Raw genomic sequence first — 27,029 nt, 5'->3', positions numbered from 1 at the left:
CTTGTTTCATCTTGTGTCAACTTGATAGAAGATAGAGCCATCTGAGAAAAGGGAATCTCAAGTGAGAAAATGCCCCCATTAGATTGTCCTGTAGTCTAAAGTCTTTGGAGACATTTTCTTAGTCGATGATTGACGTAGAAGGGCCCAGCCCACTGTGTGTGGTGCTACCTCTGGGCTTGTGGTCCTAGAGTGAGCCAATAGGCAGCATTCCTTCATGTCTCCTGAGTTCATGTCCTGACTTCAGGACATGATGGATTCTGGAAGTTGTAAGATGAAGTAAACTCTTTCCTCAGTTGCTTTTGGACATGATCTTTATCACGGCAATACAAGCCAAACTGAGACAGAAGGCAGATTCTTTACCTCCAACTCACACACAAATAACCACACAAAGAAAGGGTAAGTTACAAATGCTTCCTTTATTACATAAAGCCAGCACTGCTACTAAGTTCAACTGACTGTGCACCTCTACAGTGTTCGGTGTCATGCCTGTGATGTTAACAATCATTTCCAAGTGTTGTTGGGCAGTCCCCTGTGTCATCCATGGTACTGCTTCTGTCTCACACACAGCTGGTAAACTGCTCTAGGCATTTGCACCCTACCAGGCCCCAGAGGAAACATAATCAACACTCTTTCCAGTCTACTGTACCAGACGCAGCAGTTTTGAAGAAGAAATTACAGATCAAAAGCACCTTGGCTTATCAGTACACTGCCTTGTCATTTTTCATTAATAAAGTAGATTACAATGAAGCCCTAATTTGCAATGTAATTAGTTGTTACAAGACACGGAGCATTCTCCTGAGGATCACCATGATTTCTAAGACAGAAAGTCGCTCTATGCCATCTCCCAGCCCAGCGAGCCTCTTGCAGCAGGTACAGGGCGCTGACTGCACTCCAGCACCGTGCTCTGGCGCTCTGCAAGATGAGCGTGAACTTTAAGCAGACGAGAGTCTGAAACAGTCTCATGACACATCTGATAGAATTAAGACTGCCTGGCTTAGTCTTATTGCTGTTAGTATAGATTAGGTGTTGTACACATTATAAAGAAAATTATATCTCATTATTTTGTTTAAGTCAAGGAAAAATAGAGAATTTGGGTCAAAATAATACACAGATTACAATCACTTTTCTAAACAAAAGAAACTGCTGAGGTTAGCAAAGATTAGTAGTTCTCCTCACATTGCCTTGTACTGTTTTGTGAACTATGTTATTAAAAATCCTGAGCTTAACAAAATCTTTACAAGTCACTTCATGAAAATAGGCATTTGGCCAATAAGAATTTAATTCCATACCAATGAAACTTTAGAGGCTAGATTTATGTAGGGTAGTATTTGTAGACACTATAAAATTTTTAGTTTACTCTAAAAAAGATGACAAGACAAATTCCCCTCAGTGAGATCCTGGCCTAATATATTTGCTTTACTTATATAGTGAAAGGATAGTGTTAAATATGGAAGCTTTCAATTCGTGGCACTGACTGATAATCTACACAGGGGATCCTTCGAACGCTACAATTAAGGAGCCACCTAGCTTTTCAGCAATACTAGTCCGATTGAGGTCTTCTGGCCCATTTGCTTGATACTCGTGCTTTATACCTAGAGAGAAAACAGATTCTGTTTAGGATGATGCAGCAGCTTACTCGTTTCTCTAAGGTACCAAACTGATTTAAAGACCCTTGTCCTACAGAACACTATCCCACTGCGAAAATAAATAACGCAGAAGCACATGCATCAAAATACTGACCCCCTCTGCAAACGTAATGCTGACTGCAAGCAGCCAGAAACACAGTGTGCATTCTGTTATGAGTCCATTTAAGTCTAAACCAGCCCTAGCTAATGAATGCAGTCAGAAGCTAGGATACCAGTTACTACTGGGGTTCAGGAACAGGGAGAGGAATGGTACAAAGGAAAGAAGGCACTGAGGAAGGTTTTGTGGAACTAATAACTAGATAAAAACAATCATAATATTCAGTCTGCAAACACATTTTACTAAGGATGTTATACTTCAATAAAAAGACAGGCCTAGGATTGGGGATTTAGCTTGCTAGGCAAGCGCAAGGCCCTGGGTTAGGTCCCCAGCTCTGGGGGAAAAAAAAAAAAAAAGACAGGCCTAGTAATTATTTTTCCTATTTTCTAAAACAAATAAAAATACAGGGCTAGAGACATAGCTCAGTGGTTAAGAGTGCTTCTTGATCATGCAGGACCAGAGATCAGTCCCTAGCACTCACAGTGTGGCTTCCAACCACCCGTGATGATGGTGCCATGGACCAGGTGCCCTCTTCTGGACTCTGAGAGCACTCACACATGAATGAATCCATACACTGATGTTCACATATGCACATATAAAGTAGAAGGGGCGTGATGGGGGACACCTTTAATCCCAACTCTCGAAAGAGACAGGTGGATGGCCTGTCTGGTCTACAGAGAATTCAAGGACAGCCAGGACTATACAGAGAAATTTAGCCCCCAAAAAACCTAAATAAATAAATGCTTAAAAAAAAAAAAAAAAGCAAGCATGAACTTAAAACACTGTGTTACAGAAAACATAGTTCTGTGGTTGCATTCACACCACACATAAGGCTGTGGCACTGATGGGCCGTAGGACAATTCCATCAACACTACAGAGCTAGCTCACCCAGGGCTCACGCACAGCAGGTTGTCCGCACAGAACTGTTTTAAACAGTTGCACAGCTGGTCTACCAAACTCTTCTCAAAAATGTCAGTTTTTATACAACTTTTGGACTAATTTGAGAAAGCCACTGATGATTCCACAAAAAAGGTGACAGTGACTATCATTTAATATCCCTAAATCAAATCTTATGTAGCAATTCCCCTTAAGTCTTGGGTTTCATCAAACTGTTGAGCTGAGAAGTCACTGAGCTGTGAAGCATCAGTTGATATTTGGGAGCTCACTCTAGGACCTCCCAAATCAACCCAGAAGTACAAAGAACCCACTGAAGAGAGCAGCTGCAGGACTTGGGGAAGGATGTGGGAGTTCTGGTTACTTAACTCATTACAACAAGCTGGGGCGAACCGGTTCTTCTCCAGGAACACAAAAGCCAGTCACAGAAAACACACAAAACCAACACTGGGTAAACTGTGTAAGCTCTGCTCCCTCAGCTATTTGGAGATCACAGGGGAAGGGAGGTGGAAGGACACTCAGATCAAGCCTCCTGCCCCAGAGCTGAGAGAACTGAGGCCCATGAGGTTAAAGTTCTGGCCTTGGTCACACAGCAGTTAGCAAGCTCAGCCCTTGTGCAAGCCTGAGTTCATACACCATGCTCTTTCTACCATACCAATGTCTTCCAACTGGAGTCTGGCCAGAGCCACTTCATCCGGACCCCAGCAACCCAGCGGCAAGTCAACACTTGCCAGCTCAGGTGAGTGTACTGTCCTTTGGACCCAGAGGACTCAATTACCTAAAATCACACCATTCAACAGTGAAGGCTAGAGACAAGAGAATGTTTCCTGCCACGAACATTTCCTTTCTGCAGCTTTGCCAATGTCTATATCAAAAACAATGAATAACGAGCCAACCGATCCCCACCTGTCATGTGAAAAACTAGTTTAAAACCAGCTGTACAGTGTGTACAGCCAATAGGAAACAGACAGGGTCAGGAATACAGGCCAGCGCACATTGTGACCAGTCCGAGACAGATGATGCTCAGAGGGCATTTCCCCCTTTGTTACCCTTTGTTTCTAAAGCTCTACGAAGATAATAAGGTGGGTTTTAGAAACATCCGAGTCCCCATCCCGGGACCCACCATACCCATAAAAACTTCAAAGGCAACTCTAGCTCCTACCTGGGAATTTCTTCTTGATGGCGTCCTTCGAGCTTGCATAGATCATTTTACTTTTCAGAGGTGCTTGTTCTGGTGCCCTAGATAGAAGGATGCCAGAGTGAAAAAGACTGCTATAAAGTACAACCAACATCATACTAAACAATCTCCAGTGAGATGAGACAGACGGCAGAACCTAAGAGTTTTCTATTCCTCACCTCTGAAGGTTAAGGTCATCAATGGTCACATACAAAAGTCAAAGAAAAGGAATTTTAAAAAGCAAGTAAAGAAAGCATCCCCAACTTAAAAGCTCATTTAGCCAGCATACCTGTCACATAACTGTAAATTCCTCAAAGACAGGGAGGGACTTCACTAATTTTAATCATAGGGCTGTTTCCCCCCCAGGTTCTAACACTATAACTGGTGTATAGGAGAAATAAAGTTTAATGAATACTATCTTTAAGGCTTATCAATAATTACCTTTTAAATTTTTGTTTTATTTATGTCTATGTGCATGGCTACTTGTCTATATGTGTACTCTCTGTGTACAGGCGTCCACAGAGGCCGAAGAGGACATCAAACTCCCTGAAACAGGCGCAGGCAGTTGTGGGCTGCCTGAGGTTGGTGCTAGGAAACAAACCGTAACCCTCTGCAAGAGCACAACGGTAAGCTGTTTGTTCCCACACGTCTGCCCTGACCTCTCGCTTGCGGCCCTCACATCCTCACGGTTTACAGAGTATAGTAGAGCCTTGGTGGAACAGCGTGAGGGTGGCCTTCCTTCAAATCTCAATGCAGTAGATCTGCGGTCTCCACTTTTTATGCCCTGGCTGGCCTGGAAGATCACAGAGATCTCCCTACCTCTCCCTACAAGTGCTAGAATGAAAGACTTTTGTCTAAGGCTTAATGTCAAATATTTCAACACTAAAATAATCAGAAAAGGACACATAATCACCTTAAAATGCAAACTAGAAAGCACTGTTCAGCTGAATCTTTTACAACAGTGAAAATGCGTTTCTGTCAGTCATATGTGGCTACACACTGGAAATAGATATTCGTTCAAATAAACAATGATTTTAGCTAGGCATGGCAGACCATGCCTGTACTTCTAGCACTAGGAAGGGCTACTGTTGAGTTCCAGGCCAACATGGGCTAACAGGGAAACGCTGTTCCAGTGTATAGAGGTTAATTTTTAACTAATTAAAATTTAAATTAAAAATGAAATATCCCTATGCAGGTATCGGGAACCTAACTAGACACTACAGACATAGCGGAACCTCGGCAAAGGAGTACGGATGGCATCAACTTCCTCAAAAGAAACAGATGACAAGTACGTAAATGAGGAACGTGTACCCAGCAGAGCAATCAGCATGATATGCTGAAGAGGGCTCTGCTTTACCAGTAGGAACATTTAGTAGAAACAGGGAATTTGATTTAGAAACAACGACTTCTAAGAATCCACAAGATAAACTACCTAAAGTGGTGTTCCTCCAAGTACAGTGTAGCTAAACTCAATACAGCTCAGACTTTGTGAAGCCTGTAAACATTTTGACAGTGTATATGAGTAGCTTCGATACAAACGTTTTTGGGGGATCTGGGGATACAGTGCTAGAGTCCTTGCCTAATGCATGCATGGTGTCCCGGGCTCAACCCCAATACTACCAATACCATTCTGATCCCCAAACTGGTTCTCCAAGAGTGGACAGTAGAAGCCTGGCTCTCAGTTTTACAGAGGCTTCACAGTGCTCACCACAGGAAGAACATGAGCTCTTCTTTTCTGGACTCCTTGGTTTCAAAGCTGGCATCATACAAAGCGTAGCGACAATCTTTTTCAGGAAGCATTCCCACAAAATGCTTGAAAGGATCAGTTATGGTAACACCGACATCTCCAACCAAGATCTCTTTGCCTTCTTCAACGACTATGCACTTTTTGTCTGCACTGAGACAAAAAATGACAGCCTTCTTTCTTTTCTTGATTTCTTCAGGTGTGGAGCATTTCCGAACTTTCATGTCGTAGAAAATACGACATACTTCATCTGCAACTTGAACTCCTGAGGCCTACAATGAGAAGAAATGTGCAAAAGGGTTTACAACTCTTATAATTTCAAATAGAAAGCACTACCTTTTGGCTACAGATTGGTATATACTTAAAATCTCAGAGGAGTGTGAATGTTACTGATTTCCAACTTCCACATGCTGTATAAGCCATGTCCACCTTTAACTATGGGGAAACAGAACTACAACAGCCCTCCTGTCCTCAAATCTCTGAAGGCCTTCTTAAAACAGCCCTGGGTGTTGTCATTGCCCCTGACCCCAGTCTGTCTCTTTGGGACAAGGTCTCATGGAGACCAGGCTGGTGTCAATGGTTTTGAGCCAAAAATGACATCATAGTTTAAGCGTCTGGTCTTCCTCCCCCCTCCTTCCAAGTGCTGAGATTACAGGTGTCTGTCAGACACTGCGTCTGCTTAATTCTGTGCTGGAGAATGAATCCAAGGCGTCATGCATACTGGACAAGTACTCTACTGACCGAGCTACACCCTGCACCTGAATTACGTTTTTCTCACAGGTTTCTTAGAGCCTTAACCGAGATCACCTTCCTAGTCTGTGTATTAATAATATCTTGAAAACTTTTCACCTGAAGCAGAACAGATGGTTTCAGTTTCTCAGCTGGAAAAATTCCAGTCCTATAATCTCAATTATCAATATCTCCTCCCTCATATATATCTCCCCCACTCACCCACCAACTCAAAAAAAAAAAAGCATTATGTAAATACTTCAAAGCTCTGATCAATACTCAGTAACATTAATTGCTTATTTTTAAATTTAATTCACCGTGCAGAGGGAAAAGCAAGTATGCAAACCATAAGGACTTGAGTTTGAAGCCAAACAGCCATAGCAAAAGCTGGGCATGGTACTGTTCTTACAATCCCAAACACTGGGAAGACAGCACCCAGAAAACCTATCTCCTGGGGCTGTGACCTGACAGCCAAAGCTAATCCACAGCCCTAAGTGACAGACCTGGTCTCAAAAACAAGATGGACAGTTTCTGAGAAATAACACCTAAGGCTGATCTCTGGCTTCCACCCCTCTACTCACCCCCACCCCCGTCACCCACACAGACATATTTCTTCTATAAATTATTTACAAATCACTTATAAAATATTTAAATTATAAATTGAGATTAGGATAAAAATTTTACTGTTAATAATGAAGGCAACGGTTTAATTTGGGATTATACTAACCAGAAAAATAATCCTTTGTCGTGTTATTACTTATTATTCTGGATCAGGGATTTAAACAGATTCTTGATGCCAAAAGATCTTAAAGCAGTTTATAATCTTTCTGTCTTCTACTGTCCAAGTGCATGTACTATAAACGCTAACTGCAACATACATCATTCTGTATTAGCTTTTCTAAAGCAAAGATTACAAGCTTATTAATAAATAATATAAAAGTACCAATACTTAAAATTAATACCAAGTTATATAAGAGCCAGGAGTGCATAAAAAAATGAAAACCCTAAGAATGAGATTTGCAAATCATTAAAAAAAATTTTCATTCAGGATTTATTAAGAATCCTTTCAACTCAGTAATAACAACAAAAGAGAACCAGAAGGAGAGGCAAGCAGATCTCTGTGAGTTCAAGAGCAGCCTGATCTACAGACTGAGTACCAGGACAACCATGACTATGCAAAGAAACCCTGCCTTGAAAACCTGAGGGGTTTGCTGACCAGCCAATCTAGCAAAACACACGCACACACACAGTATGCACTAACAAATGTTAGTGAGTGTGGGCAAGCTATAATCTCACATTGCAGCAGCAAAATTGCAAACAGGTCAACCACTTGAGCAATTCTCAAAGAGTTAAACATGGAGTTTATCAGATCGCCTAAGAATTACAGTTCTTACATACAAAAATAAAAATATTCCCATATAAACAACCATACACAAATGTTCACAGAACCATTATTCACACAAATACAAAATGGAAACCACCCCAAAGTCCATTCTGTTAAGAGATTTTAAATGCACTACAGCTACACAAGGAAAAAAAAAAAAAAAAAGAGGAACTGACATACTATAACATAAACGAACCTCACAATACATCAGATTCAGGAAAAAAAAAAAAGCCCCAGAGGCAAATCTATAAGTAGACTAGTGGTTTCCAGGGCTCAGGGAACTGGAAAGGGACTGACTTCTAGGGGCAATTTTCTTTTGGGGGTGATGGAAATAAGTGCTCTGCAGTAAAGCTGCTCCTTAAGCATGCACTCAAGGAGCTGGCTGTGGTACTGCTGGCCTATATCCAAGCAAGCAGTTTGATGTCTAAGGCAGGAGGATCACCAGTTCAAGGCCAGCCTGGGTAACACTAGTGATTCTCAATGGCAAAAAAAAAAAAAAACAAGAGAAAAAGATGCCTGCAAGAATGTGGGGGACTGGGATATGGTGGGAGTCTAGCATTTGTTTCTAAGGTAATTTGGCATTCAACCATCGACTGTTAAGAAAGAGTGCTACGTACATAACCCTCTAATCCTGGCTACCTAGTCCACATCTTTTCACAATCTTCTCAAATATAGCTGACTAAATCCACCTTTTTCTTATAGATGCAATTGCTATAAACATCACATTTTAATATAGTGGCAGTCAGAAAATTAACAGTAGATAGAAAACAAACACCATATAATATTACTATACTCATATTCTTATTATATGTGGATGTTTATTGCATTTTTAAAAATCAAATTTAAACTTTTTACTGCTTTAATAGTATTTTCTGATCTTTGCAATTAATGGGGAAAAATGCTCAAATAATATTATCAAGGAAGAACTAGAATCACTCCAATTCCTCTCTAGTCCATAATAATGCTGATATCTAAGTATTTTTTTTTTTAACCAACAACCAAGTCTTTCTTTTAAAAATACTTTATTTAAAATTTATCATTTGGGGCTGGAGAGATGCCTCAGTGGTTAAGAGAGCACTCTGTCTGCTCTTCCAGAGGTCCTGAGTCCAATCTCCAACAACTACATAGTGGCTCACAACCATCTGTAATGGGTTCTGATGCCTGCTTCTGGCACGCAGGTGTGTACACACACACACACACACACACACACACACACACACACACACACACACACACACTCATATAATCATATATATGATAAATAAATCTTTAAAAATAAATAAAATTTATCATTTCTACGATGTGTTTGGATCAATCTACCCCTCAAACTCCTCCACTAGCCTCCCACTAATTTTACTTTCCGACTTTTTGTACTCTCTTTTTTTTAAAGAGGCCACTGAGTCCATTTAGTGCTTGCCTAATCCTTAGAAGGCAACACTGGAAAGCTTTGTATTCATTTAGTCAACTAAAACCTGAATTTATGTAAAGTGTTCAAGACTCAAACAGACCTAGAAACTGACTTAAGTAATCAATCGTGACCTGTAACTAAAAACAAAGTAAAACACATTCTGCAGATGTGTGTGGCTGGCTCTAACCTGAGCAGAGTGCACCTGTTCTATGAGACATGCTGCCTGTGCCTGGGTTTCTGGTGAGAGGTTATTTCTAAACCCGTGCTTGAGGAAATGGCCTCTGAAGACCATGAGGGAGAAGATTTTGACATCCGGACGAACAAACCATCAACTGCCATAGTGAGGTTGGTAACCAAACCCAAAGACAGAGAAATGGTGACACAGAAATGTCAGTATGGCATCAAGTCAGAGAGGGCCAGGCATCAGGGTGGCAACTGACCTACAAAAGGAGTAGGCGGAGGACAGACAGACTGGCAAGTAGAGCATGCAAGCCCGTGCTGGATGACAGCACTGGACTCACGAGCAGTCTCCTCCATCAGCAGGCAGGTTCAGGAGTTTGGAGGCATTGGTTAGATTAACAACTAACTCAGATGAGCACAGCAGTGCTTTCCACACAACAGGACAGGAACTGAAAGAGCTATGGAGGGCCATCACTGTACTAATTCCATAGTCAGGATGAGGCGACAGCAGTGCCAAGGCAGGTGTGGGGGCCACAGGGCTCAGCAGCAAGCTCGCTGACAATCCCTGGACTCAAGGTAGGAACTGGGTGTGGTGGGCATAATAACTCAGTGGTCAGGCGGAAGATTACTCACTCCCCTAAACTTCCACTGCAGTGTTTTAGAGGCTGACTACAGTATGGTTCCTCAGGACCGGACAGTAATTCTGTATTTTGCCTGTGGAAAATACTAAGAAACCCAGTAGGCAGAATATATGTTAGATTCAGTTAAATGTATTTTTGAATTGCTATATCCAGGCTCAGTATGTCAACATAGCCTTTAAAAACAGTGATATGGAAGAAATGAACAAATTAACTGTTGCCCAGACCCTTCATACTCATTTTTTTTTTTTTTTTTTTCTTTTTTTTTTTTTTTTTTTTTTTTTCCGGAGCTGGGGACCGAACCCAGGGCCTTGCGCTTCTAGGCAAGCGCTCTACCACTGAGCTAAATCCCCAACCCCAATACTCATTTTTTATAGTCAAATGCAAACCCCTTGGGCAACCAGACTGAGACAGCCAGGGCAGCTCTCTGTCCCGTCTGAAGCCTGGACTCGCTGTTCCTGTTCCCCACTGCCTCTCCCGGCTGTTCCCCCAGCACCAGCACGCCTCCTCTCAACAAGCTGAGAACTCTTACACTGTTTATCTAATTCAGATGGCTGAATTAGATAGAAACCAAGTAAAAATTGTGAGGTGGAAAAGACAATTAAACAATTAATTTTTAATTGACTTACTTTCCTAATAACTGGGAGGTCAGATTTTATTTGACTTTAATGTGAATAGGATCTATTGCTAACATTTAGCCCTAAAACTTGATAAAATATGATTAATATTTTATTTTAGTTCACTGTTGTATTTACCCCTTTAACTGCAAGTTGTAATAAAGAGTCCTTTACAAACACCAGTGGCCTAACCTATGGACACCTTCACAGCTTAAACCAAACCACACAGATGGCCACAGAAGCTGACCGCATTAAAATAGAGTTTGCCTTGGCAGTCTACGTGAGAATTCACCTGGGTTACTCCAAGACACTAGGGTGAGGAGTCTCTGGCACAAGCCTGAACACGGAGTCACGCTGTGCTTCTCTAACTTTTAAAAAAGGCCCTCCTGTCCCAGCCTGAGCCTCTTACCTCAGTAATGCCAGGTAGGGCCTCTCTGGTACCTTCAAGGAAAGGTGTGAGAGATCCTTTCCTCTCAAGCCTCACCTCACAGTAGTCAATTTAAGACTGAGAAGTTGGGGTTGGGGATTTAGCTCAGTGGTAGAGCACTTGCCTAGCAAGCGCAAGGCCCTGGGTTCGGTCCCCAGCTCCGAAAAAAAAAAGAAAAAAAAAAGACTGAGAAGTTAAGTTTAACTGCTCACAGTCTAGAAGTATAAATTTATTAAATGAAGTTAAATCATGTTCCATTTCAAAGTCAAAGTCTGCACAGCTCACACAATCCAGGCCAGACCACTGGAATCCTCTGAACCACGGGATACTAAGTTGCTGCAGAGCTGGACGGATCTGAAAGCAAAAATGGACTCCGCTACCACATGAGCTTTGGCCACCTTAAAAAGCGACAGCGTTCACAGCTGAAATCCTCCGTGCTCCATACCAAAACCATTGGAGAAGCCACACCCTACCCTGCATCACCACAACAGCCGACGATCTTGTCTCTTAAGACACTTGTCTTAAGTCTCTTCTGGTGGAGTATTTATTATAAAACTTACCAACTGAGAGATTACATCAAGATTCACACAGCACAGGGTCTTTGAACAGTCTCCAGTCACACACAGAATTATGCCACAGATATAGGAACACTGGACACAATCTTATGATTGGCAGAGCGACCAGAAAAAACAAGTCTCCCAAATCTACCATAAGGGTGAGTGGCAATTCTTGAAACGTAAACACTGAATTGTGAGGATTTAATTTTTATCAACCATTAAAGCAGTCCAATCCTAAACATGGTCATCAGTCACTAACAGCGGCCATCCTACACCAGAACATAGAAAGGGGTTCATGTTGCACTGCCACAATCAAGACCCTCACTTTGGCTTCATTCTTAAAACCCATATACTTTAATCCTAACTTACAAACAATCAAACAAACAACAACGACAAAACAACAAAAACAACAGAAACCAGAATAAAAACCATTTAGCTACCTAAAGAAAGTACTCATTTCTAAGACCCAGTTTCTCTAAGAGTCCCATATCTGAAAACTGGGACTACTGCACTGCAGACATACAATGGCAACAACAACAAACTGACAGAAAACACTCAGTGGTTCCCTTTCTACCGGCTCATCGAAGGAACTGGGGGCTTCATATTTATACCATGCCTTGCACAGGACCAACAGAAACAGGAAATAACAGCTGGGCTGCTAGCTACTGCTGATGCCTCCTAGCAATACAGACAATGCAACTTCAGCTACAGTGCTTCAGAGCTCTACTAGTAGGAGACAAATAGAAAAGACCACAATCCAATCAGGGCCAGAACAGGAATTTGGAAATTCAATGGGAAGAGTGGGGGAAATTAGTGTGATCCCTTTAGAACACACACACCACCTCCCTGTCCCTTGACTTTGGAATTCCAGAGTTCATCCCCTAGAGGGTACTGAGATCATTCCAGCCTCGTCACACTGAAGAGAGTAAGTGTACACAGAAGGAAGAAAAGGCAGACTCTAGGCTGTGGCACGGTAAGGTGTGACCCTAAATCACGACAACCCTACTCCACCAGTTTTGGGGAAATGTGTACCACAGCAGCTATACCAGCATTTGTTTGCTACTTTCAAACCACCATGGCCATCACTGCGAGCAAGAATACTAGAAATACATTTGATTTTAAGAAATTTAACAAGCACATAAAATTGACTCAGTATTAAAGTAGTTTTGGGCAAACAGTTTTCTTATTTAACCTCTTACTGCTTTTTTGTGAATTTCACATTAGCACCCCAATTCCACTCATCTCCCCGTCCCTTTGTATGCACCCTCCACCCCTGCAAGCTTCCCTTCGCCCACATCACTGCACAGCAGACAAGGGCCTACCCTCCCAGTGCTACCAACAGGTGAGGGGCAGGGCCAGTTCTACAGCTCTCAAGATGACAGGTGGGCAAAACATTTATTAAATGTATTACACAATTCCCACTCTTGGGAAAGAGGACACCGTTTTTGTTATGGCTCATGTCACTTTAAACTTGCTATATTATACTATGTAAAAAATTAATAATATATCTAAGGGCAAAGATTTCACATTTAATACTAAATCTATTTATAATTGACTATTACTGAGGGCATGGAAGCAATCTTGAGGGACACAAACTCTGTGTGTGTGTGTGTGTGTGTGTGTGTGTGTGTGTGTGTGTGTGTGTGTGGGGGGGGACAGAGAGATTATATAGCCCAGGCTAGCATCAAATTAATAACTACCTTTCTTCAGCATCAAAAGTGTTAAAATTACAGGTTGAACCACCAACCCTGCCATTGTTTTGTTTCTGAAAGATTCAAAGCAATAAAAAGTCAAAGTGCAAAATAGTTCAACTTATCTAAGCAAAGCCTTTTAAAAAAGACATTTTAGTTAATCCCTTACAGAAGAAGCAGCGACTATTGGCGAAGTAGTGAAGTAAGAACTGGAAAAATTTATGGAGGTCATGAAAAGCAACTTTGGCCCAGATCACTGACAAATCTTCAATTGAGAGAATAAGTTCTTTAAATACCTTGAGGAAAAAAAGAGAGCTGGTTACACTTGTCTCCTAAGCAGAACTGAAAATGCTTCACTTTACATCTTTCTCTGCAGAAGAGCAGTATCAACAATATCCTGCGGCATCCCCCAAGTTAGCCAGGGCTGCTCATGCTGCACTGCTAGCTCAAAACGATGGGTGGGACCACACACACCAAGTACTGGAATGCAATGCCTAGCAACACCGTTTGGTAAATGCACACTAATCATTACTATTACTATCTAGAAGATCCATTTAGATCTTCTTCAACTCTTCAGGAAACCAGGTTGCCAGTTCTCAGTAAAGCCTTGAGTTACTGGACAAGTTAAAACTTGTATCTGAAACAGGAATTCATTTATTTATAGATAAAGCAAGATGAGTTTATAAAGTACACTGCAAGGGGCAAAGGGCAGGGCAGTAACAAGAACAGCTCAAACAGAGAATCCTTCTTTGTTTCCGGTTCACTAGAACTGTGGACTTAAAAAAAAGAAAAAGAAAAAAAACTTAACATCTGGTGAGTACCACCCATCTCTTTCTTCTCATGAATATTTAGTGGTGTCATTAACAGATAAACAGACATCGAAAGTGTGATATGTATACAATGGGATTTTTATCTTGCCATGAAAAATGAAATTATAACATTTGCAAGAAAAGGACAGATCTAGAAACTATTGTATTAGGTGAGATACCCTGACCTCGGGAAAACAATATTGCCTGTTCTCGTTCATATGTGAATCTTAGCACTTAATGTTCATATATATTTATGAAATTATAAGTGAGATAATAAAAGGGAGAAAAAGTGTTGAGAGGGGGTAAGGCAACGAACACATGTGAATTGAAAGTAGAAAGGAGGTTACTGATAGTGGACAGGTACAAAAACTGGAGACACAATGGAAGGAAAGGAGCAAGGGAAATAAAGCTTGTTTGAAAGTGCCGTAATGAAACCTAATACTTGGCATGCTAAACAAACAAACAAACAAACAAGTATTAAGTGGTTAATAGCAAAGGGACCCCCAAGACTGCCAACAGGTAAAGGAGTTTGCTACCAAGTCTGACTGACCACCTGAGTTCAAGTCATGGAATTTGCATGGTGGGAGGAGAGAACTAATGCCTGCAAGCTGTGCTCTGTCCTCCATGTGTCCCATAGCGGGTAAACACAGGCAAACATGCATACACACACCAAAGAAGGAAGGAAGGAAAGAAGGAAGGAAGGAAAAGAAAATTTAATAGCACAGAACTGAAAAGATATCTTAATATTCACTACTCTAGCAGACAACACAAGTTCAGTTCCCAGGACCCACACAGAGCGGCTCATAACCGCCTAGTCCCCAGTTATGAGCCTCTTCCAACCTCCATGAGCATGTGTGTGTGTGTGTGTGTGTGTGTGTGTGTGTGTGCGCGCGCGAGCGCACGCGCGCATGCAAACCCCTCTTTTAAAAAATACCAAAGAAATGTTCAATAAAAAAGATGAGTGAAAGTTAGTATTTTAAATATACTTAATATAAATATACACACATAGTTTTAATGAACGTTTCACACCTGAGCCGATGATGCTCCCTCCAAGAGCCAAACACTACCTAACAAAACCCCCAGACATGAAAAGCCCTCTTTTGAGTTGCTGGCCAAGGCTGTCCAAAAGGCTCCCAAAACATACGGCCTAATGCTGTTGTCCTTGGCTGTTCCTCAGAGGTGGAAAGTAAGTAAGTCCCCAATTGCTGAAGATACCATGCATTTCAGAAAGAGGGTCCACCCCTGAGCTGGAAGTGACTAGAAGGCACCATTAAAACTTTCAAAAGACCCAGCTCCAAAAAAAAGAAAAGAAAAAAAAAAAAAAACTTTCAAAAGAGGGAGGCAACCAAGAGACCCACCCAGCTATAACACCTATGAACCACGCAATAAACAAAATGGCGGGATAACCCTAAGAGTACAGTAGTGGCATGTATACCTCGATAGTAACCACCAGCTCTCTAATAGGACCTAACACCCACTGAACAAGAAAGAAACCACACCTAGTACTGGAAACCCAGCTAATTCAGTGCTGGTGAATCATGGATCTTGAAGGAGAATCTATAACTGCCTCTTTATTAAACGAGAACAATCCCTAAGTACAATTTGTCCCTTCAGTCATCAGCTCTAATCTAACTCTGCATCTGCTTCTCTATGTCCTGATGAAGTCTATAATTATTTCTATTATTGTAGTATTATCTATTCAATACTGTCCTATCTGTCGGTGGATCCCCACTCTTGACTTCCCCCTAAAAGAGTAAGAGCTCTTAGTGGGTATTTTTTAAATTGTTACTTTGGTTTTTATTTATCCCTGCTAGGATCAGACCCGAGACCTGTGCATGCTAAGCAGGTATTCTATCACATGCCTACATCCCCATCCCATTAGTGTCTCTATCACTGTATTCTTTATCAATCACATATCTTTATCTATCACGTATCTTTATCAATCCTCCATCCCCAGCTAGAACTGTGATGCTACCAACCAGATGTTTAATCTATAAAAGTTTTATAGTATTTTTGTCTTTATACTTGTAAATATGTATTTTTATTTTTAAAAAACTGCCTAATATGTGAGCATTATATTTCACATAAATTTCAAGATAAATGCTACATAAGAGATATGAATGTATACACTAATCAACATTCAAGAGAACGACTGAGAAATCAATATTCTACAAAACACATTTAAAAGTTTGTGTGATCTAAGTTGTTGCTACAGGCCCATTTGATCCTGCTGAAAACACTTAAAGACATTACTTAAACAAAGGTGTCTGCTAGTTTTACCAAGTAGAGAGAATGTTTCATGGATTTGCTAATATTTGAAGGACAAAAATGATTCCCTGTAAAGTCAGGGATAAGGTAAGAACAGGCATTTTGCCATTTCTACCCAGAATGTGAAGTCTTATCCAGAGCAACATGGCAAGAGAAAGAACTAAAGGATAACCAGACAGGAGAGGAGGCAAGCATATTCTGTTTGCAAGCAACATGATTCTCTATATAAAGTCTATCAGACTGATAAAACTGGTAAGTGAATTCCGTAAGTTTCAAGATACAAGAATCAATATACAAAGGCAGTAGCATTTTTATGTAGCAACAGTGAACTAGTAGAAGAAAAAAAAAAATCAAAAAAGCAATCCCCGCTGCCAAAAACAAAAAAAAGCAAGAACAGCAGCAGCAACAAAAAACCCTTACAAGGGACTGAGGGATGTAGCTCAGAGATCCTAAGGGATACAATGTATCCTTTTCCAGATCCTTAGCTCTTACCATAAAAAGCAAAAACAAAACAAAAACCCCTTATAGGCCTACATCTAGCCAAGGGAGTACACACAATACTAATTACAAAACTTGATGAAGAACAATGAGACTACACAGCAACATGGAAAGACGTCCCAGAAAGCTTCTGGGTTCAAAGAGTTACTAAAATGTCCATACTATAAAAGCAAATTAAAAAGTCAATGCAATCTCTATCCAAATAGCAACGGTTTTCTTCACACAATAGAAAAAGGAAGATGGGAATGATGTCACATGCCTGCTATCCCAACGCTTGGGAACTGGAGGCAAGAGGATCAGAAATTCAAATATAGCCTTGGCTACACAGTGAGTGTAAAACCATCCTAGACTATACAAGGAAGGGAAGAGAAAGAAAAAAAATCCTAAAATCCATATGGAACCACAGAAACCTGGGTAGCTAAAGTAGCAAAAAGACCAAAAACGTCATAATAACTCATATCTCAAAACATACTACACAGAGAAAATAAAATAGCATGGCGCTAGCATAAAAGCACACACATCCAGACTAACAGAAGAGAGAGAACCTGGAAATAACTCCATCTCTACTGAAGAAATCACTGGCAAAAGCACCAAAAGCCTACATTAGTAGAGCAAGGACAGTCTTTATGAATGGTGCTAGGAAACTCATACACAGAACTAGACTCCTATCTCTCATCACATAAAAATCAAGTCAAGGGCTGGAGAGACGGCTCAATGGTTAAGGGTTAACTTCCAAAGAGCCTGAATTCATTGCCCAGCAACCACATGGTGGCTCAGAACCATCTATAATGAGACCTGATGCCCTCTTCTGGCCTGCAGGGATACATGCAAGCAGACTGCTTTATACAGTTAAAAAAAAAAAAAAAATCAAGTCAAAGTGGATCAAAGCCCTAAATTTAAGCCCCCAAGCCATGAAACTATTCGATGACATAAGAGTGACCAAAACGAGAGTGAATAGACAATGGCTTTGGATATGATTCTTAGAGCACAGGCAACAAAATATAAAAATATAAAAATGAGGTTTTAATCAAACCACTTAGTTTCTGTACAACAAAAGATACAGGAGAGAATAGACAACCTGCAGAATAGGAAAAGAGATTAGTAAACCATTCAACCAACAAGGGATGAGTAGGACTACCCAGAAGAAACAAGAAACCCGACAGAAAAATAACAGCAATTTAATTTAAAGGGGGAGAGGAAGTTGAACAGATCTTTCTCAAAGGATAAATGACCAATTATATTAAAAAATGGTATTAGAAGGGAAACACAAAGCAAACCATAACCAAGTACCATCTGTCACATTTCTGTTAGGGAAGGCCACCATCAAGAATCTAAATCTATCCATGCTGACAAAGACATGGAAAAAGGTGAACTGCACATATCATTGGTGGTAATGTTAATTTGTGCAACATTATGGAAAGTAACACGGAGTTTCCTCAGAACACTAAAAATACAACTTCCATAATCTAGCTATCCCACTAGTTAAATATGCAAAGGAAATCAAATCAGCCTAAAAAAGAGATGTCTGGTAAAACTGCCACGTTTATCACAACACTATTCAAAAAACAGTATGAAATCAATCAAGGTCTTCACTGTATCTGACATCGCTACTCCACTCCACCTTTTCCAGGCCTGCCTGGAATTCACAACTTCCCCCTTAGCCTCCCAAATGAGAGAAATATGGATGTGTACATCACCCCTGACATCACTTCCCCTTCTAAATTGGATCATTAGGGACTCTGCTCCTGGGTTCGTCTATTCTGAACTTGTTGGACGAAGAGTTGGCAAGCACTCTCTCCTGTTGTTCAGGTTATCAACTCACCCTGTTGTTTCTGCTGTCTAGAACATTCAGGTTTATTCTGAGTTGGTAATTTTACAAGTCAGACTCTAGTTTGAAGGAATGATGTGAAGCACAGCACTTCTTTAATTAAGAAACTTAGATAAACCAGTGCTGTCATGGGGACCACTGACTGAAACAGGAGGAAAATAGCTGAGGCAGGAGTAGGTATTTTAAGGACTGAGAAACTGAAGGCATTGTCCATGTGTGCATAGTTCAACGGCAGGCACTGGGGGATCAGTGGGAGGAAGCAGGTCAGACAGCGGCCGTTTCTCTTTCATCTCTGCTCCTGGCAGCCGCGGGGCAGGACAGATCCCCCAACCCCCACTGTACATTTCCATCATGATGCTTTTGTCCTGCCAAGGCCTAAAGCCATGGAGCCAGGCAATCATGGACACACACCATCAGCCAGAGTAAAACTTTCTTCCTGTAAACTACTAACTCTGCTATTTTTCACAGCAACAAAAGCTGACATACTAATTTTTCTCCTTTGTCTGCAGAATTTTAGCCAGACAAGCCTTTCTGTCCAGGCACAGACCAAATTCATTCTCTTCTCAAGGTTCTTTGATGAGTTCTCCTGCCTGAAATTCTCTATACACAGCTGGATCTCTCAACAAGGATTAGCTTGCCTGGGCCCAACTAGGCAGAAATCCTTTTTTTCCCCCTAAATTAAGTCGTTTTGGCTTTTTCTATGAAGCTGAGGAACAAAAACAGCAACTAACCCAAGGCCACACAGAAAGGGGCAAAGCCAGATTCCAAAGAGATGCTTACTAAGCACTTGGCAGTTGGCTCAAGAGAGGTAGTAGGTAACACCTCTAAGGTGCTCTAAGGATGGCATGAGACAAGGTAACACAATGTCTGACACATAGTTAACACTTGTAAGTTACCTTGTTCTTTCATAAGTTAGGCCTTTAAGCTCTTTTCTGTGGTTCAAGATGTCCAATAAGTAACTATCATCCAATCTCATTTCACAAAGAGTCATTCAGACTCTTACAGCAATACTGCCTCACCTATCTCTAAGGATTTTCATGAAAAGATTCCAATTGAATTATAATGTGTATACAAAGGTGAAACTCAATTGTTTCAGCATTTAAACCTCAATTTCCATAGCATTTTTAAAAAGTGAGAATAGAATTATAAAAATTAAATTATTTCATCTCTGTAGGAACTTGTCTGTCAAAATTAGGAAAACCCTCTTAATCACTTATTCATTATAATTCAGTAACATCTGTGAGCTACTATAAAAAGAGGACTGTATTATTGATTTGAACAGCCCCATCTTAAAAGAATGGTATAATCCAGATAAGTATTTTAAAAGAAACTAATTGTCTGGAGAGATGGGTCATCAATTAAGTTCTTACTTACTGTAAGCTCTTTGATTGAACCCACATGGTGGCTTTTAACTGTCACAAGGATCCAACATTCTCTTTTGGTCTTTGGATGCTTCTGCATGCATGTAGTACACATAAACTCCCACAGGCATGAGTATATATACATACACACATAAATAATAAACAGAAACTGACACTCTTCGACATGTATAGACGTGCATATAAAAATAAAAGCATTCAAACTAACTTCCCACCACAAACTGCATAAACCAATTCATAATGTTGTCCAATTCATAATGGCTTGTCCAAAAAGACCAACACTAACCAACCATATACAGTTTAGTGGTTCATTTAAATGTGGCTAAGGAATTGTATTTTTTAAGTTTTATGCCAGGATAACAATACCAAAGCCTGAGATGTGCTTTAGTGTAAAGTATGTACAGAATTTCCAATAATTAAGATGTAAAACTTACTAATTTATTTTTCTATCTGTCAAATACTAATACAGTGTTTTAGATCAGCTAGGGATGGTTTAGTAGAGTGACTGCAGGTATACACAAGGTTCTGGGCTGGCATCTAGTGCCACAAATAAGTAATTATAGTGGTTTAAAATTTCGCCTTTGTTGTTTGCCTTTTTTAAAAGAGCAATGAGAAAAAATTTAAATATGTATACATTTCTGTAACAAAACTTCACAACTTGAGAATTCCTGAAAGTTCAATGACTTTAAGATCTGCCCAAAGGAAAATGTTCAATCTTGTCAGCTCTATAACCATTTGAGAATACAAGAATTTGTATTTTATTAAAATTAAATGCTGGGGTTGGGGATTTAGCTCAGTGGTAGAGCGCTTGCCTAGCAAGCACAAGGCCCTGGGTTCGGTCCCCAGCTCCCGAAAAAAAAAAAAAAATTAAATGCTAATTACATCAATAAGCCAATAGACGAACAATCATAGAAAATTCCTTTTTTCATTTTCTGAGATAAGGTTAAAAGAGGCACAGCCTATAACATAATATACAAATGTTAAAGAGTAGTCTTCCTTCAGTGAGATCCAAAAGTCAAACAAGGTCACCAGTGTCTGTGCTGTGCTAGGAATGAAATCTCTCAGGCACTCTTTTACGTCTGTCTCTCTGTAGTGGCGGAGGGCTAGCCTTTTACACACCTTCAACTAGACACTAAATTCTTTTTATTTTTAGTATTATTAAAATGTAATTCTTAAATTTTAACGTAACACAGAAAATTAAGTAATCAAGTTAGCAACATATAAGCATGTCTAGTGGCAATGTCAGCCACTCAAAGATTAGTTTGGTATTAAGAGTTACGAATCACTCGCGATTAGACGCTGAACTCAATGCATCTATACTAGGCTGAATAAAGCTGATAAAGTTTTCTAACTATATACCTTTCACAGCAAAATGTTAAGGCCAGAAAAAAAAAATAAAAAACAAAAAACAAAACAACAACAAAAAAAAAAACACAAGAGGTACTAGCTCAGAAGGGTAATTCTAAGGAAAAGCTGTCACTGTAATGGTCTGACAAAGCAAGAGCGTAAGGAAACAATCCTAGTGTGGGATATAAACCTTTCAATATGCTTTCATGAACAATCTAAAGGGGAAGAGGCATTTTCGTAATCTCGTGTTTTATGTTCTCTGGTTTGCACATAACCATACACAAGGAGAACAGGCTGAGTCACTCAGAACAGACCAGGGCCTGGGGTTCTTTGGAACTGGGGTTATAGGGTGGTTGTGTGCTGCTCAATGAGGGTACTGGGAACTGAACCTGGGTCCTGTGCAGGCATAGCAAGTGCCCTTCATTACTGTCCCATCTGTCGTTCGTTTTTAACACTCTGGCTAAATGAACTTCCCAGGATAAAGAGACATGTATAGAATGGAGGAGACTAATCTCTGTAACCCCTGCAGCTAAGAGGAACTGTGCTGACCAGAAGCCTGAAAATGGCAGGTGATTTAGCAGCTTAAGACACAATCATGTTCGTATTGAAATCTTTGTTAGTACTAGATTGCATAGCTCTAAAGCCAGCTCAGGGTCACGGGTACTCATATGTATAAAAGCTGTTTACCATATATGTAAAAGCTGCCTAGCTGATGTGTAGCATGGGAGTTACCTTGCTTACCTATCATTCTGTGAGGCTTTCAGGTTCTATGCCCGGCCTCAATTAAGAGAAAGTGATACACACACACACACACACACACACAATCAAACATAGAAACCATTTTTGCACATCAGATAGGCAAGGGACTTAAGTTAAGGCTCATACTAGGTAAAAAGAAATATAAAGACTGACAGTTATTTCCACCAGCTGGGGATCAAGTGTTCAAACACATGAACTTATGAGGGGCAATCGCTTACTCAAGCCACCGAAAGGTTACAGATGAAACACGACGTCAAACATACCAGCAGGAAGAGAATACATATGCATAAGCATGCTCTCCACTCAAAAGTCTGTGTATTTATACCAAGACACACACAAACAGGGACAAATAATATACATGTAACGTTAAATGGAAAACAAGTATGGTAAAAAGTTTAAATAGATAAACCAACTGGAGAAATGTTAAAATATCCAGTAATAAAGGAATGAATAAGGTTGTACAGTTTTATAGTCGAACATTCAGTAGTTCAATCCAACACCCTGGGCTGCTTAAATGGCTCAGAGTAAAGATACTTATTTGCCCACAAGCCTGAGGGCCTGAGTTTATTGCCCAGAACCCACATGGTGGAAGGAAAAAACCAAGTCCACCAAGTTGTTCTGACTTCCACAAGCAGACCTCTGCAAACATGTGTAAGTAACACAATGAAGCAAGTAATATATGCCGGGTGGTGGGCAGAGGCAGATGGATCTCTGAGTTGGAGGCCAGTCTGGTCTACAGAATGAGTCCTAGGACTGCCAGGGCTATGCAGAGACACACTGTCTCCAACCCCCCTCCCCCACCCCAAAGTTAAGTAAATATAATAAAAAGCAACACTTCCTCAAAAGCACACAAAATTTTTAAAAAGCTGGAAAGAGCTAGGCAAGTACGGCGCGCGCGCGCACACACACACACACACACACACACACACACACAATGTATAATTTAGCACATTAGTGTGGCATGAATTAAGAATGCATGTACAATTAACGCATGAAAAGTAAGGGGGCTTAAGAGCCGGCCCAGTCAGTAGTTGGGAGCAGTTACTGCTCTTTGCAGAGAGCCTGTGGTCAGTCTCACATGGCAACTCATAACCATCTGTAACTTCGGTTCTAAGGTCTGATCCCCGCTTCTGACTTCCATGGGCACCGCATACACATGGCACACAGACATACATGTAGGTAAAACATCCACACACATAAAGAAAATTTTAAAAAATGTGTAAAAGTACCAAAGAATGAAATCTATCAACTATGATGACTATGGTGAACTCGACCTGATCCCTCTGGAAAGTGTTGGTGGTTGAGAAATCCAAACGCCATTCTGTGTTGTGGGAAAGAGGTCACTGGAGAGGATAGGCCTTTTAATCTCAGCACTTGGAAGGAAGAGGCAGGCATATATCTATAGGTCTGAGGCTAGACCATTTCAAATACTGAAAAGCAGAAAGAAAGATCGGGGAGGGAAGGCCCCCTGTACTTTTTCTCACAGTGAGAGGCTGTTCATATCCTTCCTCAGGACTCCCTCGGTTACCTGCCTGGGTTCTTTTCTTAGAGAAGTTTCTCCATCATGAACCTTCTTTGATTTTGCAACATCCTGAATGAAATCGTTTCCTTTAATTAGCCAATACTGTAAGATTTTTGACACTAGGGTGGGACCCTCTAGACTAGATAGGAAGATGTACACTCTGCTTTAGTGATAAAAAACACCCTCAACTGTCATTTTTCTTTTGAAAAGAGGGATCATTTTCCTGTGCGCTTTACTACTTAAAAATACTTCAAAATTGGTAATTTTAAAGATTGATGTACAAGAAGGAAAAGTGCTTTGTAAGCAGTAACCGATCCTTTCAAGCAGAGGTTCTCAACCTTCCTAATGCTTCCTTTAACACAGTTCCTCATGTTATGATGATCCACAACGATAACATTATTTTTGTTGCTACTTCAAAGCTGTAATTTTGTTACTGTTATGAATTGCAATGTAACTATCTGATATGCAACACCCCCACCCCCACCCCGGGAGAGGGTTATATGACCCAAAAGCAGTCTCAAGAAATGCTGCCTTACAATCCACTCTTTCATGTTAAATGGGCACACAAACGGTGTGCTGGCCCATGCCTTTAATCCCAGCATTTGGGAGGCACAGGCAGAGGCAGGCAGGTCTGAGTTTGAGGCCTGAGCATGGTCTCTGGCCAGGGCTACAGAGAAACCCTGTTTCGAAAACAAAGTATATCCAACCTATTTAGCTGAATTATTAAAAGTATTTTTCCTAATCATCGAGTAGCAGGCTACTTAGTTCAGCTTGTTGGAGCGGAGTCCCATCTACGTTAAGTAAATGGCTAGATTATGGCATATTCCTTAATTCTATTTCAAGGCAAAACTGAACCCCACTTTCCAGAGAGCCATAAAACTATGTTGCAAATGCATTCCTTGGCTAAAGAAAAGACTAGTCAAACCTACATGTGATGTGTCAAGCTGTACCCAACAGAACTGAGCAAATAAACCTAGGAATTTTATAGTGGGCTAGTAATCTTGCACATATGAGGAAGCTGACACACCCAGTACACACACAGAAACTTTATCTGCAAACAGAAGATACATTTCCCCCCTGTGGGAAGGAGCTTTTATAGAGACATTTACGGTGATATTTTATAGTGAGACACTTGAAAACAGGACATCTCATTTTTCTAATTTCAATTTCCTTTATTCCTACTGCTTCTAGAAGACATAATGAGTATCAGGAAGTAATTCTAATTTAAAACAAACCCATACGTAGTTAAACATTAATCTTCCCACTACCACCCCAAAAAGAGGAAGGGGAGTTAACTAAACATATTAGCTGCCACCTATAATCCCAGCACGACGGAGCCTAAGAGAGTAGAATACTAGGCCACTGTGGGCCTATACCAAGTCTCCAACGCAAAATATAAAATATAAAAATACAAAACCAGTGTAGTTCTTGACACCTGTAACCCTAGCACCTGGACTGCTTCAAGTTCAGGTCCAGCCTGGGCTTCTCAGTGAGTTCTGAATTACGGAGTGAGATCCTGCCTCAGAAAAGGAAACCATGCAGTTCACCAACAAATCTAACTGCCCCACTCCCCACCGCCCATTCTCTAATAGCTGGGCTGAATCGAGATGCTTTGTGCTTATACAACCAAACATAGTGAAGTGTGTTCTAAATTCTTAAAACATATCTAGAGCAGGAGAACTGGCTCATCAGGTGAAAGCGCTTGCCAGGCAAGTCTGACAACCTAAGTTCAATTCTTAAAGCCCACAGTGAAAGGAAAACTGGATGGGCAAAGTACCAGTACTTGGATGTAAGAATGAACCCACCTTTAGTTTTTACTTTTGTCTCCCCCAAGTACCAGGAAATACAACACTTTTTAAATTTTATTTGAATGTACACTGAACAAAGTTAAGCTTTAAAACCAAGCTTTTACACACTTAAAATGTTTCACCCTATTTTAAACATAACGTTCGAATTCTCAACTAAAAGAAAAGATGTTACATCAGCAGACTGGAGAGTAGACACCAGTCCACTTCACAGCACTTCATTACACTGAGTACTCAAGTTTATCAGAACTCAAAACATTTAGACTTAGTCTTTACTATAAATCAGCATATACATACATTTAAAATCTTAGAGGTTCAAAGGACTTCAGCTTGAAGTCCTGAAAATTTGAAATATCTGTAGCTCACAGCATTAAACCCAAACAAGACTTAATATCAAGAAAACTACCCATTTAATCTAATGAGCCAACCTGTATCTGCAAGCCAGTTGCTATATCCTAAGGAAAAACCAAAGTTGTTATTCAGTGAAAACACTCTGTAGACAGATAAGTGGGTACCAACTGCTTCCTAGCGCACAGATGTAGCAACAGGATAGTATTTCTAGCAGTGTGGCAAGGCCTTGCCAGCAAATCATTGACCAAAAATGGTAACAGTGTGCAGACTACAGTGACAAAATGTTCCACCTGATCGCCCAGTTGAGATACTGTTTTACAACCGATTTGAGTAACAGTTTAGAGGTGGAGAAGTTTGTAAATTAAGCAAAATCTCTACCATCTCAACACAACGAATGTTACTCTTTTGAAAGAGCTGGCAGGAGTAATTAAACGGGCTTCCTGAAAGTTTTTAAATTTGTATCAGGAAAGCAACATCATGTCGACGCCTCGCACCCAAAGTTGTGGTAAAGTCATGTTCTCAGGTGAAGGCAAATTTCTAACTATGGATGAACGGGCCCGGCAGGGAAGGGTTAAAAGAGCCACTGCCAAGCTTGACAAGCCCAACGAGAGTGCCACAGAAGCTGATTGCCAGATACGACAAACAAAGCCACGGCAAGGCCACCCGGTTCTTAATCACGCTCGCTAGCAATCACCCCGCCCTCTAGAGTGTTCAATAAAATCCTTCTTTTCCTTCTCAGTAAAAAGGGCTGGAAAGGTTCATGGGTCACCGAGCTGGCCTTGGGGAAAACCGCGCCCACACGGACGGTCTCAGGTTCGGCGGCCCACCCCGGGGATCTACCGACTTCGGGTTCGAAAGCAGCGAGGCCCGGCCGAAGAGGATCCCGGGCGGCGGCCTGGAGCGGTGGGCATGTTACCGCTCGGGAGCTGCCTTGGAACCGTGGGACGCGGTCCCTTCCTTGAAGCTCGCCCAAGCTGCAAGTAACTCACCATGTTCGCGGATCGGGAGGAGAGCTAGGAACCTGGCGGAAAGTCTGTGCACCCTCTTCCTCGCGGTAGCAAAAGCAGGAGAGGAAGCGCAGGGCGGACGCGGCAGCTCGAGCTTATTAAGGGCGGGCACGAGTTCCAACCAGACTGCGGCTGCGCGCGCCGTGCTCCGCCCGCCGTTGCTACGTAACAGGCCGGCCTCCCCGGACAGGCCCCACCCAGGAGGCCCTGCAGTCTCCAGACAGCAGGAAACCTTGCTCCAGTTAGAGGGAGTGCATGGGTTCCCCG

The 27,029-nt window shown here is 41.1% G+C and overlaps 1 protein-coding gene across 1 annotated transcript; it reads right to left on the bottom strand.

Moving 5' to 3' along the window:
• Window positions 1-397: 397 nt before the first annotated feature.
• Window positions 398-26,911, bottom strand: Dstn (destrin, actin depolymerizing factor). Its single transcript, XM_032904321.1, has 4 exons — window positions 26,745-26,911; window positions 5,523-5,830; window positions 3,800-3,876; window positions 398-1,592 (listed from the first exon to the last, which is right to left on the bottom strand). The coding sequence occupies exons 1-4, from the start codon at window positions 26,745-26,747 to the stop codon at window positions 1,483-1,485; spliced, it is 498 nt and encodes a 165-aa protein (XP_032760212.1). The 5' UTR covers window positions 26,748-26,911; the 3' UTR covers window positions 398-1,482.
• Between the last annotated feature and the right edge of the window lie 118 nt (window positions 26,912-27,029).

The sequence above is a fragment of the Rattus rattus genome, chromosome 5, assembly GCF_011064425.1.
Source record: "Rattus rattus isolate New Zealand chromosome 5, Rrattus_CSIRO_v1, whole genome shotgun sequence".
In the NCBI taxonomy this organism is placed as follows: domain Eukaryota; kingdom Metazoa; phylum Chordata; class Mammalia; order Rodentia; family Muridae; genus Rattus; species Rattus rattus.
The sequence above is the reverse complement of the archived record's forward strand: the minus strand, read 5'-3'. Positions and strand labels throughout refer to the sequence as shown.